This window comes from Labeo rohita, chromosome 6, assembly GCF_022985175.1.
Source record: "Labeo rohita strain BAU-BD-2019 chromosome 6, IGBB_LRoh.1.0, whole genome shotgun sequence".
Taxonomy (NCBI): Eukaryota; Metazoa; Chordata; class Actinopteri; order Cypriniformes; family Cyprinidae; genus Labeo; species Labeo rohita.
The window spans coordinates 25,191,699-25,212,965 of record NC_066874.1 but is presented as its reverse complement, the minus strand read 5'-3'; the positions used below and the strand labels follow the sequence as shown (position 1 = coordinate 25,212,965).

General features: G+C 36.1%; 2 protein-coding genes across 2 annotated transcripts in view; both read left to right on the top strand.

The window, feature by feature from the left end:
• The window catches only part of ttll3 (tubulin tyrosine ligase-like family, member 3), a 38,393-nt gene extending 30,715 nt beyond the window's left edge, over positions 1 to 7,678 (top strand). Inside the window, exons 8-16 of the mRNA XM_051113030.1 lie at positions 358 to 413; positions 527 to 655; positions 1,031 to 1,145; positions 2,161 to 2,271; positions 2,345 to 2,537; positions 3,213 to 3,361; positions 3,440 to 3,683; positions 4,414 to 4,849; positions 6,166 to 7,678. Coding sequence (XP_050968987.1) covers positions 358 to 413; positions 527 to 655; positions 1,031 to 1,145; positions 2,161 to 2,271; positions 2,345 to 2,537; positions 3,213 to 3,361; positions 3,440 to 3,683; positions 4,414 to 4,849; positions 6,166 to 6,648 — 1,916 coding nt within the window. The 3' untranslated portion in view covers positions 6,649 to 7,678. The remainder of the gene's footprint in view (positions 1 to 357; positions 414 to 526; positions 656 to 1,030; positions 1,146 to 2,160; positions 2,272 to 2,344; positions 2,538 to 3,212; positions 3,362 to 3,439; positions 3,684 to 4,413; positions 4,850 to 6,165) is intronic.
• Positions 7,679 to 14,068: 6,390 nt separating this feature from the next.
• col7a1 (collagen, type VII, alpha 1) overlaps positions 14,069 to 21,267 on the top strand; it is a 67,001-nt gene continuing 59,802 nt past the window's right edge. Inside the window, 2 exon segments of the mRNA XM_051112948.1 lie at positions 14,069 to 14,365; positions 19,785 to 19,867. Of these exon segments, the coding sequence (XP_050968905.1) occupies positions 19,795 to 19,867 (73 nt within the window). The 5' untranslated portion in view covers positions 14,069 to 14,365; positions 19,785 to 19,794.

The window sequence follows — 21,267 nt, the reverse complement described above, 5'->3', positions numbered from 1 at the left end:
ATTTTAAAATATATTCAAATAGAAAACAGTTAATTTAAATTATAATAATATTTGGTCGTTTTTACAATATTGTTAATCAAAGAAATGCAGCTTTGGTAAGCAAGAGACATTTCTTTTGAAAACATTTACAAATCTTACCAACCCCAAATTTGTGTGTGTGAAGTATACTGTAAATGCTATGCTTGGAGCATCCTCTGTAACTGTTTAGTTAATGACCCACTGTAATCTAAAGCTCAATATAATAGTTCAAGTAGCTAACCTGACACCACTCATTCCAACAAACTGATGTCAGCAACGTAGATCACTCTATCTCTCTCTTGGCTACTGTCACACCACCTTCTCTGTTTCTTAATGCAGACTTAGGAGAGGAGGGAGACAGGGAAGAAGAAGCAGATGATCTGTACAACCTAATGGTATGTTTAGAAACTGCAGAATTCCATTTCAATGATAGTTGCTATAGTAGCTAGTTTATTGAATGTGATTTGTCAAGAGTGGACAGTCTCTGATTCTTATTCTGAATCCCTAGTCACGGTTGGTTCGCAATGAGACGCCATATTTCTACTGGACAACAAGGAGGGATTCGATTGACTGTCGGTCTTTACGTAAAGACCAGATGACCAATCATTACGCAAGGGCGGGATCTTTTACCACCAAGGTTTATCACAAATTTGACAATTGAAGCTTTTGATACTAAATTTCTTCTATCCATTTTTTTCTTCCTGTAAAGGTGGGCGTGGCTATATGTAAATTATATGGGTGTGGCTTCCATATCCAGCTATTTTTATCTGTACAAAACAGCTCATTTTGCTGCTTGATATTATAAAATGGTGTGTCTCACCATATTATTTTAATGTATTATCTTAATTATGACACTGATTTGTAGTGCTAACAATTTTACCATTTACTCCAAGTTGTTGTTCTTCTCGCTATTTCCCTATAGCGGATAATGAACCGGAAGGCTCACCCATAGGCTTGCTTCCACGTTGAGGAAAAAGGTGGATATAAAATTTTTTTGTCATTCCCTTTTCAGGTTGGTTTGTGTATGAGTTTGCGAAATCTCCAGTGGTTTGATGCAGCAGATCCTGATACATTCTTCCCACGCTGCTACAGACTGGGGGCGGAGGATGATAAACATGCTTTTATTGGTCAGTATTCTTAATCTTTGTTGTCCTCTATTGGCTACTTGTTTTCCTTTGATTTAACAGATGATTATTTTGCCCCGGAGTGATTTACACCACATGAACTGCACCGTCTCCCTTGAGCAGCCTGGTGTTAAATGTGTTGCTCTCAGCCACAACTGTAACATATATTCTCTGTAACTGTTTATGGGTTGCCCTGTCCTTGAATGGAACCTGCAATATTTCTGTTAGCAGATTTGATCCTCTGCAAGAAATTTATTAGGGCCTGAGCACCGATGGTGTGAGGACCCTATTGGAATTGCTCAGGTTCTTCTCCTTCTCCAAAATTGCTGCCACCTATAAAATTTCAACGAAGTGCCTCTTGAGCTCTGTTTCACGTACATGTAACAAATTCGGAAGACACATGTAACACATCAATACCTACAGAAAAGTCTGTTTGTACAAAGTCCAAAACCCAACAGGAAGTCTGTTATTTTGAATTTTCTTGTGCAAGTTTTCTGCCATTTTTAAACGTTGTATTTAAACAAACTTCTCCTAGAGATTTAAACAGATCAACAATAAATCTAAAGCCCTTTGTGACCCTAAATTGCGAAGATCTTGAGTTTTCGTTGAAGGGCATGTCCGTGGCAGCCTGACAAACTTCATTGTTTTGCAATGAAACAGGAAGTTGTTATAATTCAGACATACAATGTCTGATCTGTCTCAAACTTCACATGTTTGATAAGAGTCCTGCACATACCCAAACACATGCCCATACCCAAATTCAGTTATAGTCATAGTGCCACCTGCTGACAACAGGAAATGGCACGTTTGACACTCTAACAAACTCCTCCTAAAGATTTAATGACATTAACATTATATTTGGTCAGTCTAATCTAAAAGACTTTAAGATTTTAAATTGCAAAGATCTTGAGTTTTCGTTAAAGGGCGTATTTGCCACTTTAAATGCGTATTGCTCACTGTTTTCCTAAAGCCTTTTCAGCACTGCTTGCAGCTTTAATTTTGTTCTGTTTCTTAACAGAGGACTTTAGACGGACTGCATGCACAAGTCTACTCTTGTATGTTTTGGAGAAGTATGGAGGGGATTTAGAGTGGGAGAGAACTGGAGAGGTGCATAATGCTAAATCTCATGGTATGACACACAGTAACACACACATATCCACATTAGAATTTAAACATATTCACATATCTTCCCTCCTTTGTAGGTCTGAGCAAGTCACGTAAACAGCATGCCAATCAGAGGGTTGGAACTTCTATAATTGACAATGCATTGCATGTATGTCAGGAGTATCTAAACAGTTTAGAACACTGTGACATAGACAGCACTTTGGGAACAACCCCTACCCTCTCAGAGCAACAGTGGAAGGTGTTTCTCCAGAATTATTATTTAGTTATTCAGTGAGTATGATTTTTTTATTAGTATTATTTATAGTGTACTTAATATATCATGAAAAAAACAACCCGTAAGATCTTCGTGCATCAAATTAAGAACACAAATTAAGATATTTTTAATGAAATCCCAGTGCTTTTTGACCCTGGATAGATGGCAATGCAACTGTAATGTTCAAGGCCCAGAAAGGTAGTAAGGACATCATTAAAATAGTCCATGTGACATAAGTGGTTTAACTGTAATGTTATGAAGCGATGGACTAAGAGAGATGGACTTTCTACGTCAGAACACTAGAACACTCCTGCATCAGCAGCAACACATGTATGCGCCGTGGTATTCTCATGAATGGCGGCAAAGACTGACATGGAAGAGAAAAATTTTCTTTGCCCACAAAAAGTATTCTCATAACTTTATAAAATTATGGTTGAAGCACTGGACTGTTTTAACAATGTCCTTACTATCTTTCTGGACCTTGACATTTTTCAGTTGCTTTGCAGTCAATGCAGGTCAGAAAGCTCTCGGATTCCATCAAAAATATCTTAATTTGTGTTCCAAAGATGAACGAAAGTCTTGCGGGTTTGGAACGACATTAGGGTAAGTAATTCATTTTTGGGTGAACTGTCCCTTTAAGAGAATCTGTAGAATAGTAGTGAAGCTTTCTTGCTCTTTCTTTTCCTTTGCAGTGAAGGACTGACAATAGAGGGCTGTGAAGATTATGTGGAGCGTTGTAAATGCATGCTGGAGCAGATGCGTCATGTTTGCCCTCAGATGGAGACTGATGGACTCTGCAACATCTGGATCATTAAACCTGGGGCCAAGTCACGAGGCAGAGGTGAGGTTGTAAAAAATGAAGGAAAGTGGTTTAAAATACATCAAAACTATTCAATTTAATGTGACTTTACTGTTGTAGGTATAATGTGCATGAACAAGCTGGATGAGATATTGAGTTTAGTTGATGGAGACCATGGCATCATGAAGGACAGTAAGTGGGTGGTGCAGAAGTACTTGGAGTGGCCTCTCCTCGTGCATGACACTAAGTTTGATGTAAGACAGTGGTTCCTGGTCACAGACTGGAACCCTCTTACCGTGTGGTTCTACCGTGAGTGCTACCTCCGCTTTTCTACCCAGCCTTACTCCACTCATACATTGGACAGGTGAGAATACAAATAGCAAACGGTAAAGGGATAGCTTACCCCAAAAATGAAAACCTTTAGATCGTTGTTAAAAACTTGTATGACTTGTTTTTTCTGTAAAGCACAACAAAATTTAGATTTTTTTGTCAATATAGTGAAAGTCAATGAAGTCCAGTGTTGTTTTGGACCTCACTGACTTTCATTGTAAAGAACTGTTGAAATTCTTCATAATATAGGCCAAGTTCTGTCATGAAACTCTAGATGGCGCAGGCTGATGCTTTACCTTTAAATGGGTGGTTAGGATTCACTAGAGCATTTCACAATGCATTTTCAGCGTTGCTCTGAAACCCTCCAACTTCCCCAGCTCCACCTGTATAGATCTTCTACGGGTTATATAATTTTTGCTACTTGTGCAGCAGCAGCATATCTTTAATACTCACAGCGTCATATCTGCTTATGTACTGGTAGTAGCAAGTTCCTGTACTTGCTTTGCAGCAGCAGCAATAATTTACAACAGCAAAAACCAACAGCAGCAAGACCAATTAACATTGTCATATCCATTAACATGCTAAAATCTACAGAGAGTTGTCATGACAGAACTACTTTTGTGTTCTACAGAAGAAACAAAGTCATACAGATTTGAAACAACTTGAGGGTGAGTAATTAAGGATAGAATTTCCATTTTCAGGTTGAACTATTCCTTTAAAAGGGATTATTTATTAATACATTTTTTCCTACTTTCCACACTTAGTTCTGTACATCTTTGCAACAACTCCATCCAGAAGCATTTTCAACCAAGCCCAGATCGCAATCCTTCTCTGCCCGCTGAGTGCATGTGGTCATGTTCACAGTTCCGCTCCTGGTTGGCTGCTTCAGGCCGAGGTGATCTGTGGGAGGGGGTGGTGGTTCCAGGTATGCAGAAGGCCGTTATCCAAACTCTCATGACTGCACAGGACAGTGTGGAACCCCGCAAAGCCAGTTTTGAGCTCTACGGAGCTGATTTTATGCTGGGACGGGATTTGCGACCTTGGCTTTTGGAGATCAATGCCAGCCCCACCATGGCACCCTCCACAGGAGTCACAGCTCAACTCTGCCCTGCTGTACAGGAAGATACTTTGCGGGTGGTGCTGGATCGACGCTATGACCGCAACACTCACACTGGCGGCTTCCAACTTATATACAAACAGGTACATGTGTGGAATGTCAAGATCACCAAACCAAATAAAAAAACATGAACACTACCAGTCAAAAGTTTTTAAATAGTAAGATTTTTAATGTTTTTTAAGAAAGTCTCTTCTTCTCACAAAGCCTGCGTTTATTTGATCCAAAACACAACAAAATCAGCATTATTGTGAAATATTTTTACTATTTAAAATATCTGCTTTCTATTTGAATATATTTAAAAATGTAATTTATTCCAGTGATCAAAGCAAAATTTTCAGCGTCACATGATTCTTCAGAAATCATTCTAATATGCTGATTTGCTGTTCAAGAAACATTATATAACATTATAACATTATTATCAGTATTTGAAACAGTTGAGTACATTTTTTCAGGATTTTCTGATGAATAGAAAGATCCAAAGATCAGCATTTATCTGAAATAAAAAGCTTTTGTAACATACACTATATATATAATTTTTTTGGGGGGGAAATAAATGATAGAAATTAATACTTTTATTTAGCAAGGATGCTTTAAATTGATCAAAAGTGATGATAAAGACATTTATAGTGTTACAAAAGATTTCTGTTTAAAAAAAATGCTGTTCTTCTGAACTTTCTGTTCATCAAAGAAAAAATTCTACTGTTTTCAATATAATAAAAATAAATGTAAATCAGAATATTAGAATGATTTCTGAAGGATCATGTGACTGGAGTAACGATGCTTAAAATTCAGCTTTGAAATCACAGGAAAAAAATACATTTTAATATATATTCGAATAGAAAACAGTTATCTAAAATAGTAAAAATATATCAAGATTTCAGTGCTTTTGTTGTACTGCATTTAATAAATGCAGGCTTGGTGAGCAGAAGAGATTTCTTTAAAAACATTTTAAAAATCGTACTGTTCAAAAACTTTTAAAGTTTGGGATCAGTAAGATTTTTTTTATGTACACAAAGGTTGCATTTATTTGATCAAAAATATAGTACAGTAATGTAAGTATTATTACAATTTAAAAACACCATTTTATATTTTAATATATATAAAATGAATAAATGTAATTTATTCCTGTGATGACAAAGCTGAATCTTCAGCTTTTTTCAGCATTTATTTTAAATAGAACATTTTGTAACAATATCTTTAATGTCACTTTATCAATTTAAAGTGTCCATTCTTAATTAAAAATTGATAGATTTTAAACAGTGGGGATAAAATGTAATTGTCTTGAAAAAGTCACAGAAAATCATAAGCTTTTCGGATCATAATTGTCCTAATAACTAACTTTATTTTCAATATGCAAAATATTGTCTTTTTTTCTTTACCTTTTTTCTTGTGTATTCAGGCAGCAGTAGAAGTTCCTCAGTATGTAGGAGTGAATCTTCTTGTAGAGGGGACTTCAATCAGGCGCCCTCGAGCCCCTGTTTACAAGCCTTTCATTCAGTCTCACCCTGATCCGCTATCAAAATCCAGCACCCGTAAGTCTTCACTCACAAGCAGCCATTGCATTTCTGGTAAGGAGAATCAATTAGAAGAGGTAAAGAAGGCCTGGCCTACCCTCGCCTCCCGCAAAGTCACGCTGGAGAAATCTTTGATCTTTCAACCTAAACTGAGGAAACGTCCCCACAGACTCGTCTTGCCCTCAACCTGCTGTGTCCTTCCCAACCCAGCAGAACTTCATCCCCAAAAACTCTCACACACTCACGCTCAGCCCGATCACCCCCCCCACACACAGGACACGCAGCAACCTACCTTCCCTTTACCGTCCAACGCCATCACTGGACATAATAAATCTACGACCCGGACAAACACTGACCTCCAAGCATGAAATACACACAGTCAATATATCTTATCCAGTCCTACGCATGCAGAAATACCTGTCGCTAAACCATAGACAGGCCATGGACACTTTTACAGAGAGAGAAGGGCCGAAGTCATCCTGAGGAATCTTTGGGAAATTAATATGACTTGAAAGGAATGAATACATTTTAGATTGCATCAGTTGTATCGTGAGTTTATCTTTCAATACAATGTATTCAAAACCAATATACTTTATCAATCTACTGTCAGAAATAAGAAAGAGAACAGCATATATTAGTTCCAGAATTCCAGAACCTTTTTCCTGAGCACAGTCATTTCTTTTTAAATCTGTCAGCATTTAAAAATTGAAAGATCTTATGCAAAATACAGGTCCCTTCCATAAAATGGAAACATAACCTTGGCCAGGGCATGTTATGGTCCAAAAAAGATCAAAATGCACCATAAACATTGTGCATTTGACCATACAACAGCTTTTAGATGTTGGCTTTTTGGGTAATTTATCCCTTTAAGATTGTTTTACAACCAAAAACACATAATGCATAAATAAATGCCAAGTTCTGTATTACATTGATATGGGAAACTTGACTATAGCATTTAAGCTTAATGGTGCTGAATTTTGTGTTCTCTAGAAACAATCAGGAAGTTTCCTTATGAGCTGTTCATTGACAGTATTACTTATTGAAAACACTAGTGTCATTCTTAAGATCATAACATTTTTATGCAATTTGAATTACGCTGAAAATAATTTTTTATATAACTAATTTTGCACTATTATGATTGTGAGCTTTTAACCAAACTCACCACTAGATGGAGGTAGCATTCATTCTTTTAATCTCCCTAATTTAATTGTCAGTGCTTATCATGTGGGTATAAATAATGTAGTATCATTACATGCTAAATCCACCTTGATGATTTATTATATGTGTTAATAGAGTATGGTATGTCAACATGTCAAAAGGACAGAGTTTTAGGGACATTTTTGTATTTTTTGCATAAACTTGATCACCCTGATCATCTACAATAAAAGGGAGCACTTGAACTCAATGAAATCACTCACTTGTGTCTGTATTGTAGTTTTTACTCTACATACGAGTTATATCATTTTTAATTTATTATATTTCATTATTTTTTATCTATTAACGTACATGAATATCAAGACATTTTCAGAAGGTTTGTATTTGGCTGTAATTCAGAGAAATTGCACTCAGTCACATACACAAGCAAATTGAGACATGCTGAAAAGTTTAATATCAACAAACACTTTATACACACACCCATTAGCAGACACTGTTAGAAATATTACTCACTTTTACCTTTCAGCAGATCTCAAGATCTTCATTTTTGTCTGATTAAGAATAGCCTTACAAAGTATTTTATGAGGGAATTATCTTGTAGTAAATCCAAAGTTCCTACTGTCCACGAAGCTTTTGCATGGCAAAACACTTGTTTTCTATTTATTACTTTGTTGCATCTGTACTCTAACCATGTGGCCATAATTGGCTTCAATACATGCTATAATAAGCATAGAAGCATTTTGCTTAAATATATATACACCGGCCTCCAAAAGTTTTGAAACAGTCTGGTTTTGCACGATATCAGCATAAATCCTTATCATTTTTTTGGTGCAAATACATTAAAGTAACTTGACATTATCATTGAAGACCAGCAACAATAATTTTCATTTTGATTACATAATAATGGCAGTATGTACATGCCAAAGTCAGACATGCCCCTTTGCCAGCTGCCCATTTTGATTAATTGAAAATTTAGTTTTTTTCTATGTATAAACTGTTTATGTAATAAAATACGTTTTTGTAGTTTGTGTTGTCCCTTATAAGTGCAAAATTATTACAAATAAAAAGGATTCATGCCAATATTGTCCAAAACCCCACTTTTCTAGGGTGTTTCCAAACTTTTGGAGGGCAATGAAGATGTCTGATGTCTAGGTAGAAGATTTAACAAAACTCAAAAGAAAAACTGACAGAATGTGGTAGCAAATCAACCAAACACATCTCTCACCCTTTTCTCTCTGACATCACACACACATGTTGGGCATCTGTGAACTCTGTGTAGCCTACAGAGGCACAACCAACCACAGCCATAAAAAACCCTAGTGATACTTACGTCATACATATGTTCTACATTCAGGTCTATCTATTTCACATTTCATTTTAATAGTTCACGCGAAAATTAAAATTCTGTCATGAATTACTCACTCGCATGTCGTTCTAAACCCGCAATACCTTCATTCATCTTCGGAACACAACGTAGGATATTTTTGATGAAACTCGACCTCTGACCCCGCATAGACAGCAACCGAACTACCATGTTCAAGGTACAGAAAGGTAGTAAGGACATCGAAAAATTGTTATTGTGACATAAGTGGTTCAACCTTAATTTTATGAAGCGAGGATATTTCTTGTGCGCAAAGAAAACAAAAATAACTACTTCATTAAACAATTTCTTCTTGTCAGTCTTCAAAAGACACGCGTTGACAAGAGTACCACGACGCATGCGTGTGCATTCCTCTGCTTGTAAACAAGGTCAACACTTTCTAAATCTTTTAACCCACTGAATTATTTTAATTATGTTGTTGAAATGAATAATTTTAATTATGTATAGGCCTACATATATATTTATAAAGAGAAAAAATGTGTTCATTTTTCATTAAGCCTTGTAGTTCCATTTAAGTATCTTATAAATTCAAATCTTGACAAGTAATTACAGAGCCAAAAAAGTAGGCATGTGTATACACATTTTTTAACACTCCCAGAAGGTTGTCTTACTTTTCTAAGCAGAGCTCGACCATTAGAGAGCACTGTGGTGATTGATTGATAATCCAAGCAATCAGCAAATGTCATCTCTCTGTTTTGGCTTTTACTCAGAGATTCTTGACTGTCTTCCATGATGGTTTGACAGAAGTTCTTTGGAAGTACTCCATGGGAAGTATAAAAAGGCTGGAATTCCAGGTCGGTGACCCATTGAGCTATAAGTAAATGGGATGATTAAACCAGGAGAGAAACAGATAGCTCGGAGCAATGGGTTTAGGTGTAAATGAAAGAAGCATGAGACTCTAAAATAACATCTTAAGCCTCTTACACACTTGCATACCACATGCCCTGGAGGAAAACGACAACTTGACAAGTATAAATGAGCAGGATATTAGCAGGACAGAATTGTTTAGTTCAGTGGTTAACATGCTTGCTTGTCATATATTTTTAGTAATGTCATCTGATCTGATTTTAACGTTACTGGTTGTTCATTAGCCTGAGATTTTTCTTAATTTTTTTTTTTTTCTTATTTAAAAGCATGAAAAAGAGATTTTAGTTGGAGTTTAGAAAAAAAATTGTGTCAAGGCTGATTCTTTTTCCTAAATTTCATAATGTGTATTCAAGATTGCATGACAATAAAACATTAAACAATTAACATTGTCAGTGCAAAGTAATTTAAAGTCAGCAGTTCTGGGGCGTCATCTCTTCTGAGTGACATAGGAACGCTCAGTGATTTATCAGCCCTTTGACATATTACCATCTGCCCTGTAACCACACCACAAAATATGAACACACATGTATGTGCAATATGTGCGGCATGTGTGAGTTGTGTGTGTACCTGAATGCTGCGTGTGTGTAATTGGTTCTTAAGTCATCTGTTGCGGGACAAAGGAATGGTCGTCGTCATCACTATATTTCTTCCGCTGCCCTATTATAATGTCCTTTAATTAGTCAGTTATAGAGGTGTAATTCAACTAAAAAGGAAAACACTGTCATTATTTGCATTTAATTAGACTATTAATGTACAGCAGACAAAACATCCATGAGGATCTTTGTTGTGATTATAGAGGTCCCATGAGGAGAGAAAGAGGTTTTGCATTACATCAGAGGCATGAATATAGTCTGTCTGTACATGTGATGAACAGATGACAAGAAAAACACCTCAAGCTTCCTTGGATTTTAGTGGACAACTGAACTGGAGTATTCAAAACCTTGCAATCTCATAAACTCGTGTTAAACCTGGTGAACATGTGCAGTCATGTTCATAAAATGTACATGTACAGTATCGCTATTCAGAATCCTAATCTTTTCAATATTTACAATGAATCTCAAATTCTCAGCCACTAGGAAAATGGAAAAGCATACCATGAGAAAGCATTGACCTTAATGCACTACCAAGTGTATGGAGGCTCATATGTACCTGTTAGTGTGCTGTTTAAGCAGGTAAAACATGTTGAAGTCATACTGCACTCATATGAGCACCTTCACCTGGTGAACTTCTGTACAGAGGGATGCTGCTGCAGACAGACCATATTTGCTTAAAGTGACTCACTTTCTCATCTTTCAGCATCCCGACACTGAATGAGCCTGTTCCCCATTCCTGTCCTTAAGGAATGTGTGCTTGTGTGGGGGTCAGTGCATTCCCCAGCCTATTTTCTCACACACTAACATATAGCAGAACAGCATCCTGCATCCTCTTTTCATTTCAGCCAAAACAGTTCATGTATGATTTGGCTAATATTCATTGCATAGAAGTACATGACTGTTTTATATATAATGTGCATGAATGCATTCATCTCTAATGTGCTTTCAAATCTAGTGTGTGCATTATATACATTGCTATATCATTGTTCATTTATTGAACAATATTGTGCTACCACTCCCTTTCAAACCCCCTAATTTAAAGCACATAATTGTTCCGAATACCACCTCATTGTCACCCTGTCCAGACCTTAGTCCCCAGCACAAGTCTAAGCCTGCCCTTCCTTCAATCAGATGGCAGTTTTCTTCTTGTAGTTCTTTTGTTTAACACAAATCCCTAACTAAACCCTAAACAGTTTAAACGCCTCCAAATATATATTAATTTTGATTAAAGAGAGGGAAAAGTATTGAGGTTTAAGATTATGTCTTAAAAAGGATGGATGCCCTCTAGGCTTGGATTCCAGATGAGTGTGGACAGATGCTTGGGTGTGCCACAAGTGTACTGTACATGTATGTGTGATAGAGAGAGAGAGGAAAAGAAAAAGAGAGAGAGAGTACACTACCAGTCAAAAGTTTTTGAACAGTACAATTTTTAATGTTTTTAAAGAATACTCTTCTGCTCACCAAGCCTGCATTTATTTGATCCAAAATACAGCAAAAGCAGTAATATTGTGAAATATTTTTACTATTTAAAATAACTGCTTTCTAACTGAATATATTTTAAAATGTAATTTATTCATAGTTCATCATTACTCCATTCTTCAGTGTCACATGATCCTTTAGAAATCATTCTAATATGCTGATTTCCTTTTCAAGAAACATTTTTTTATTATTATCATTATTATCAATATTTAAAACAGTTAAGTACATTTTTTCAGGTTTCTCTGATGAACCGAAAGATCCAAAGATCAGTAATTATGTGATCTGAAATAAAAAGTTCTGTAACATTATACACTATCCCATTTAAAGGCTTGGAGTCAGTATATATATAATAGGAAAAGAAATTATAGAAATTAATATGTTCATTTAGCGATGCTTTCAATTGATCAAAAGTGATCATAAAAACGTTTATAATGTTACAAAAGAGTTCTATTTCAGATAAATGCTGTTCTTTAGAACTTTCTATTCATAAAAAAAACCCTGAAATTATACTCAGCTGTTTTCAACATAATAATAATACTAAATGTTTTTTTGAGCAGCCAATCAGAATATTAGAGTGATTTCTGATGCATCATGTGACTGGAGTAATTCAGGTTTAACATCACATAAAACATATCCAATAGAAAGCAGTTATTTTAAATAGTACAAACATTTCAAATTTACTGTTTTTGCTGTACTTTGGATCAAATAAATGCAGGCTTGGTGAGCAGAAGAGACTTCTTTAAAACCATTAAAAATCTTACTGTTCAAAAACTTTTGACTGGTAGTGTGTATGTAATGTAAACCTATGCTAAGCAATGTGCAAACATGACAAATTACATGTGACATTACCAGTTGTAACACTGATTTGACAGTCTCTTTGTTATTGCCTCAAAGTGATCCTCTAAACTTTTGCTCCTAAACCTGCAATCTCCATTTAAAACTATACTCAGTTTGTGAATATTTGCGATTCATTTTTTCTTTAAAGAATGGGAATTAACGATTGTTAGGATAAAAAAATATAAATAATATTTGTGTGCCGCCTCTCCCACAGCAAGGGTAAAATATTTGCGTGGCAGGGGCAGCTGCCACTCGACCTGCCACCGCCAGATATGCATCAATCGGATGCATATGGCAGGCGCGATACTTCGGTGCTGCGTGCGCCATTATGGATTTAAAGGGAGGAAAACCTAAAGTAACGTAACAAATAGGTAAATAAGTATAGAATTGCACGGTCTGTTTACTTGCCTGCATCAACCGAAGTGTAAACAATGAGAGGCAGCTGCCACAAAACCTGCCATAACGTACCTTGCTTTATTCCTGTTTTATTCCTTGCTTTATTCCTTCTTTAAATCAATAATGGCGCGCGCAGCATTTAAGTGTCGCACCTGCCTCAACAGCTCTCACTGTTTACACTCTGATTGGTGCATATAAACAAACAGAAAGTGCAATTCTACTCTTATTTACATATTTGCTGCCTTACCTTATGCTTTATTCCTCCCTTTAAATCCATAAAGACGCGCGCAGCACCGAAGCGTCGCGCCTGCGACAACTTAGCGTCTCACTGTTTACACTCCGATTGGTCATATGATCTGAAAGTTCAATTCTACTCTTATTTACATATCTGCTATCTTAACTTATGTTTTATTCTTCCCTTTAAATCCACAATGTTGCGCGCAGAACCGAAGTGTCGCACCTGCCTTAACAGCTCTCACTGTTTACACACGGATTGATGCATATAAACAATAAAGTGCAATTATGCTCTTATTTACATATTTGCTGCCTTACTTTATACTTTATTCCTCCCTTTAAATCCATAATGGCGCGCGCAGCACCTACGTGTCGCACCTGCCTTAAGCTCTCACTGTTTACACTCGGATTGATGCATATAAACAAATATAAAGTGCAATTCTGCTCTTATTTACATATTTGCTGCCTTACTTTATACTTTATTCCTCCGTTTAAATCTGCAATGGCGCGCGCAGCACCAACGCGTCGCGTCTGCCTTACTGTATACACTGATTGGTGCATATCTGGCGATGGCAGGTCTTTGTGGCAGCTGCCTCTGCCACGCAGAGATTTTACTCCCTCTCCAGCCTATTCTATTTTTATCAGACGCTGCAATGTCTCGGCCCCGGGAAAAATAACAAATTTGATTATGAACGTACAGTTTACCTGTGCAGGTACAGGCAAGAGCATAGAGCGCACGAGCACCGCTAACTCGTGATTTGATTGGCTGTAATGTGAGAAGGCGGGCAGCTCGCGCTCGGTTCTGAAAGACGATCCTGAGGAGCGAGTGAATGTCTAGGGATGGACTTAGTTAGCTGCGGGCGTCTGAACAAGTCTGGGCTGCAGTACCTTCACTGCAGCAAACAGCACAACTAAGGAGATATGACTTTATTTCGCTGCTGGTAGTCAATTAGAGGATTTTTGCAGGCTGCACTTTTTTTTTGAAGAGGGAAAGTCCGTTGACAGGTTGGCAGATGCGCAAGAACTAAACTCTTTTAAAGTAATTCTCCGGACAAATACAGTCTCACTGAAGGGAATTTGTCTGAACATGTGGGACTAGGAAAACGTCGTTGACCGCTTCGTCTTGGTGACCCGTTTTGACCGGTAAGTAGTCGTTGCATTGTAGTGCGTTGAATTGTGATAAAGTGACAGAGCGCTCTGGGGTCAGTGGTGGAATTCTATTCACCAATAGAACGCTGGAGGGTCACTGTTTGAAACTGATTTAGGATCAGTTATACAGAGCACGGTAGGGTTAGTTATAGACGCTCTGGGGCAGTAATTCTCAACCTTTTGACCTCCATTGTCCCCCATTGTTCGAGACCATTTTCAAAGGCCTCCCATCTAGGCTTAGGTATTTTCTTGTGTTATGATGCAGAAGCTTTTGGTTCTTTTTATTAACAGAAATTAAATCAATTAATGTAAACAATGAACAAAAGTTTGAGAAACAATGTTCTTCTATTTAAAAATCAATTAATTAATAAGATAAAATAAAACAGCAGTTGCTGAGAGAGTAAATCTGAAATAATAAAAATCTGAGTGTGAACTTTTAATTAAGCTAGATTGTTTTTATTTTAAACTATTTGAAGGCAATTTTAGTATATTTCCAAAGGAAAAATGACTTTTTTTTTTTAATAAGTGCATTTAATATAATCTTAAATCTCAATGAGCATTTTTATAATGAATATTGATTTTTCTAGTTTAGTTTCTAGTTTATAAATTTTTTATTGGGTGCAAATTGTGATTTATTTAAAAAGTCTGGAAAAGTAAGTGGGCTATTGATTATTCTTTAGGACAGGGTGGAGGTCTTGCAGTCAAAAAGGTTGGGAACTAGTGATTCTACACTTAAAGGGATAGTTCACCCAAAATTTTCCTCATGATTTACTCACCCTCAAGCCATCCATAGTGTATATGACTTTCTTCTTTCAGACATACACAATCAGAGGTATGTTAAAAAAATTCCTGACTCTTCCCACCTTTATAACGGCAATGAATGGTGGTCAAGATTTTGAAGCAATAAAAAGTGCATCCATCCACCCTTTAAATCAGTGCTCAAATCAGTTATAGGTCAGTAAAACAACAGCCTGAGGTCAGTGACAGAGTTCTTTAAGGTCAGTGATAAAGCGCTCTAGGCATGGGTTAAGAGAAGCGTCACGATAGAGTGGTGACACTTGAGTTTGAAGGAATAATGATTTATGGAAGTACTTCTGAGAACTATGGAATGTTATCTTACCTTGTTTTACAATTTAGAGTGAACACAGCTTAAAGGTGCAAAATCGTAAAGATTGTCATGCAGGTTGGATGAATATTGCTGATCAGTTGCATGATGCAAGTTTGTTATCTTACAAAATACCCCAATTCTTATTATTTGACAGAACAGATGCGCTTCAGATACTTCAAATTTATTCATCTAGCTCTCATGAGATGTGTTAAAACACATCATCACTGCATATTTTATGTGTACAAAACTGCTTGGGGTGTCCTTGGCTCCTGCATTGCAACCTCATTATCATTTAGGCTAATTCACATTATACTGTTTGTTTGTTAAATAATGCAAGTTACAAGAAACTAAAAAGGAAGAGAGAGCACAGATTAGAAACCAGATGAAAGGAATCACAACACAGTTCATGAATCGACCACATGTGCAAATGCTGGCATTTTTATGAAGATCGGCTATGAGGAAATAAAAAATGACGGGATGTTGATGTGATGAAAGTGGAAAAGCGATATTTCCACATCAGCATCATAACATTTCCAAACTGCCTGTTCAGGCAGAGGGGGCGGGGCATGACCTCAGTTGAACTTGTGTGATTCGTCACTTTAAATATCTCACACTCAGTAGGCAGGGCTGGAGTGTCTAGGTTACCGTGGACACCTGCTGGGCATGCAAGCATGGCCGAGGGGTTAGCCGTGTTGAGTGACTACAGTGACAGACTGTGAATGTTAGCGTGTGGGCTTTTTTCTTGTATAAGAGAGTGTGCATGTCATTAAGAACAGCTGGAATGCTCAGTAGTCTTTTGCTCAAGAAATTCTTCTTCTTACTGAGCCAAGACTTTAATAATCATTTCAAGAGCAATTATAATTCAGCACCTTAAAGCGCCCCTGAATCTGCCGATTACTTGCTTAGCTCTTTTGATGTCAGTATACTATTTCACTATACAGTAAATTGTTTGGTCGCACAAGATTTTTCACATATGCGTGAATCACATTTGGGGCACATAAGCAATAACATCTGTGTGTCAGCCTCCATAGCTTCTTTGCTTCCTGATTAGACTGTAACACATACATAGTGAAGCATGTGAATGGAAATGCAGTATGTTTATATCTGGAAATGGTGAACTACACATTTTTTTTGCAGTGATTATAGGGGAAATTTGAATAGAAATCACTGCTAGCTGAAAAAAACACATTCATAAAAAAATAAAATAAATGGCAATGCATTTTCCCATGCATTATAATTTTTTTTTAAATATTTAATTTTTAAAATAAATAAATAAATAAATCCTGTAAATATACTGTATATCCAGTAAATATTTAGTCTGGATTTTGGTTGGTCAGTCGGCTTGTTTCTTTCTTACTTTTGAAATCCTCAACTAGAATATGTGTTTGTTTTTCCGTTGCCCTCTGTCTTTCTATTTGTTGTTCTGGTGTGTGGGAGACAGGCTGTAATGAAATAGAGCAGACAGTTCTGACACACACTTTCCTTTTTGTGTTCTGAAGGGGTGACCCTTCATAATTTAATATTTTGAGGATAAACTCTAGTGATCATGTCAGGGGGAGGAATGTTTTTAATTTCATTCCTGTTCCTTTTGGGACATCGTCTCTTGGCCATGAACTTTTCCTTGTTTTGAACATAAAGGCACATGACACATAAAGCATCAATTTGGAGGGAGAAATTAAAAAACACACACAATAAATCACTTTTTAAAAATAAACCAAACTGGCTAACATGACAATGGCTACCATGTATAAAAATGTTATCCTAAATCTGTATTTTAGAATGATTAAACATTTGTGTAAACTGTTCAGATATAAAAATTCAGCATTAGAACATTAAATGTAGGTCACATGCGTGCCAGTGCCATTGTCAAAAAAGGGTAGTTCAATCAAAAAAGAACATTATATCATAGACGTACTACAATGTCCCAATTTTCAGTGAACTGACTACACAGGTAATGCTGCTACTTAGGCATTAGGTGGTGCTATGAGGTCATTTTACGCATATGAAAGCTTATTATGACATAAGGTGGTGAGTAAATGATGGCGGTCTTTTCATATTTAGGCTAACTATCATTTAAAGATATGTTTGCTATTATATCTGTACCACAAGTTTCCTGTTTTCAGTAAGGAGGCTTCCCAGAGGTTTAAGAAGCATTACCTTCAGTAAATAATAATTTTAGAAGCATAGAGAATGATAGTTTTTTTGTGCTACAGATGATTATACATGATTGGATACAGTAAAAAACATAATTCAAAAACTCATTAGTCTAGTTTGATTGCATTTCCAGTGGGATGAGATGAGGTGACAGTGATAGTGGACATTTTAGTTGGTGTATTTGGTGTTTGTGGTGTAGTAGCCTGCAAGTAGTTGTTGCTGTTGTTTCTTCTCCCAGCATCCACTTTATAGAGCTCAAGAATGTCTCTCTAATTCCTCAGCCTTTTATGTTAAGCCACACAGTAAATAGCCTTTTTTATTGCTTTAAAAAGTCAGGACTGAAATTTTTTAACTGGGTTCATACACTAAAAATCAAACACATATTATTGCACGTAATATTATGCAAGTGAATGATGGCTCCATAGTGGTGCTCACTTGACCCCAGGTGTGCAATGACACCGCCTCAAAAAATTCAGTGCAACCACAGGTGTAAGAGCAAGAGCGACGGAATGCACAACGTGTAAACGGAGGAAGGGAGAGGCCGCTGTAGACAATCTGGCAGTTCAATCTCTAATGTGGTTCAGACAGAATACTTATAAATGCTATAATTAACCTTCCATAAACCACATAATGATGACTGTTTCCTTATAATTAATGCAAACAACACAGAGAAATAGAGGACAGATTGATTGAAAGGGAGAGAGTTAAATAAACAAATATGAAATTCACGAAAAATACATTTTTGTTTGGACTCATCTGTGGAGATGTAAATAAATCGTTCAGGTTTATATTAATATTCACAGTAATCAATAATGTGACCCTATTGTATTTTACTGTGTAGTATGCCATATTCTGTGTGATACTTCTTATGTTTTTACTTCCAAATAAATTATGCAAACTGTTGTAAAAGCCTTTTTTAAAGGGACCACATCATATAATTTAATTAATGGCACAGTAAAAAGTCATTGGACAAGTTCACTCAGAAATTCCCACATATGCATATGTGGGAGGTTTGATTGTTTAGATGAGTGTTTAGTCTGTTTGTCTGTGTATTTACATGTGTTCCAGACATGTCTTTTGGGATGCTTTAAGTTTTTGTGGGAGTCTGGGTATTTTGAAACTGGTTAAAACAATTCATTTAGCGGCATTTTGAGTTTTGAAATGCGACCAAGCTTAATTGCCAATTACAAACTATTACATCAATGTAGAAAATACATGAATAATAGTTCTTATTTATCCTAGACAGTAGGACACACCGGAATAATAAACCAATACGTACTCAGTTATGCTTTTCTGACTCAGGTCTTTGAAGGTGTAATGATGTCCATGTGTTTGTTTTATGCGCGTCTCTGTTTGTCTGTGAGTTTTTAACCTTGTTTTTAGGCAGGCCATTTTCCAGGGCACTCATTGTTGAATGCAAACCAGCGTGACTCCAAATGTGGAACACGATTTCCTCTTTTTATAAAATAAAAAACAGATCTGTCTGCTGGTAATATATTTATAAAATGGCATCTTTGAAAGCACAAGCAGTGACATTCAGCATATGCAACAAACATTCATGTTTGGACCACTTCCGTTAAAAAGGAACATCATGATCCCACATGCTTTCCCTCGTGAAAAGTAGCAAACAGGAAAGTACTAAAAGTGCTTGAGTAAGACAGTATCTATAGTGTGAGCAGATCTGCTGAATTTCAGCACCAGTGCAAGCAGGAGCACGTGTATAAGCGTGCATGGCTCTGAATCATACAATAGCATGTTATTTTGAGCAACAACAGTTTGTAACCTCTGTAATCATAATAGCAATATAATAGGAATGTTCTTCAAAACAAATGTTTTCTCTTTAAAATGCATTCTTCATTGTGTTGTCTATAATAGAGTTGCTTTGCAAAAGCTCATCATCCTCTGAGTCTTTGCTTGTTATTTTATGGGGTGGTGATGGTGCAAGCCCCACCTTGCTTTTCTTAGTTTCTTGTCTTTGAGCTTCTGCCAGATGTTCATGGTATCTGGGCACTCAGTTCACCTGGAGGAGGAACATTGTGTTACTGCTGCTTAAGCTGGAGACAGTGCAGAATGCTAACTGAATAATAAGGTTTTTGTTTAGATGACTGTTTTTAAACACGTTTTCCTCTTTTTGTGTGTCATTATGTATAGAATTTGAAAAATGGGGTGTTTGCTGCAATGGACTCTGCTGCTTGCTGTGTTGCTGTGTCTTCCATCGCAGTCTACAGCTCAAGGTAAGGGTTCATGTACTGTTTCAGGAAGTGCCATTGAAATTAATGTGTGTAGCGGAGCTATATTTATCTGCAGCAAGTGCCATTCTCATTTACAGTATTTAATATTGCAATATTAGTTCACTGAATTTTTCTTCTTTGATGAAAATGAAGACATCTGTAAAATACTTTGAGGCATGTAAGGAAGTCACAAAATCATAGTTAATCTTTAATATGTTAATATGTTATTCTTCAATATCATAAATATTATTTTATTATGTCACAGATACAATTATTTGAAAATCTGGAAACTGAGGGTGCAAAAAAAATCTAAATATTGAGAAAATTGCCTTTAAAGTTGTCCAAATGAAGTTCTTAGCAATGCATATTACCAATCAAAAATTTAGTTTTAAAATATTTACGGTAGGAAATTTACAAAATATCTTCATGGAACATGATCTTTACCTAATATCCTAATGATTTTTGTCATAAAAGAAAAATCGATCATTTTGACCTATACAATGTATTGTTGGATATTGCTACAAATATACCTGTTCTACTAATAACTGGTTTTGTGGTCCAGGGTCACAAATATTAGATTTTAAAAAGTAATATACCAATGATTTATTGGACATTATAAATGGACATAATAATGGGCATTACACTGTATACTGTTTAAAAAATAATAAATAACACACACAAAGAACTAAAATCTATTGTCACTAATTATCAATATAACATGTTTGATGAATGCTCACTGTAATTTTTTCGCGGCAAAAGCGTTAACAACACCACATGGACCAATTATCAGCTCGACTCAAACAGCAGATGCGTTTACTTGCTGACTGGCCTTGATCACATGACCAGTGCTATGAGAAATGCTTGAATTCAGTGAAAAGCACAAATGTCTCTGTGATTTAGTTTAAACCCAGATAAAACAGTGCTGATGTTCTCGACAGCACTGACAAACATGAGAAACACTGTGTTAGAAGGCTTTTCCATGGATTTACTGTATATTTACTGTAGTAAAGCTAAATACTCCATGGTATTGTGGATGAAATGTAGGATATATATATGGAATTTTATTACATTAACAATGTAGACTTGTATTACATGTATTAAAAGAAGTAATGGCTGTTGAGCTATAACATTTGTACATATATTTATACTAAATGTACTGTATATAGGCCCTATGTTATGTATTTTTACCCCTATAAATATTAGGTTGTTATAATTTTTACATCTGCCTCGTGCCATCAAAAGTCAGCAAACACAATCCGGTTTCATGATTTTAAATAATATCACCCGTTAGAACATGCAGTAACAAAAATTTACTAAAAGTAACTAAACTAATTTCTTTAGTAATATGTTTTATTGAGAAAAAAAGACTAAAAAAAGGATTTACTCATGCAAATTTTGATGTA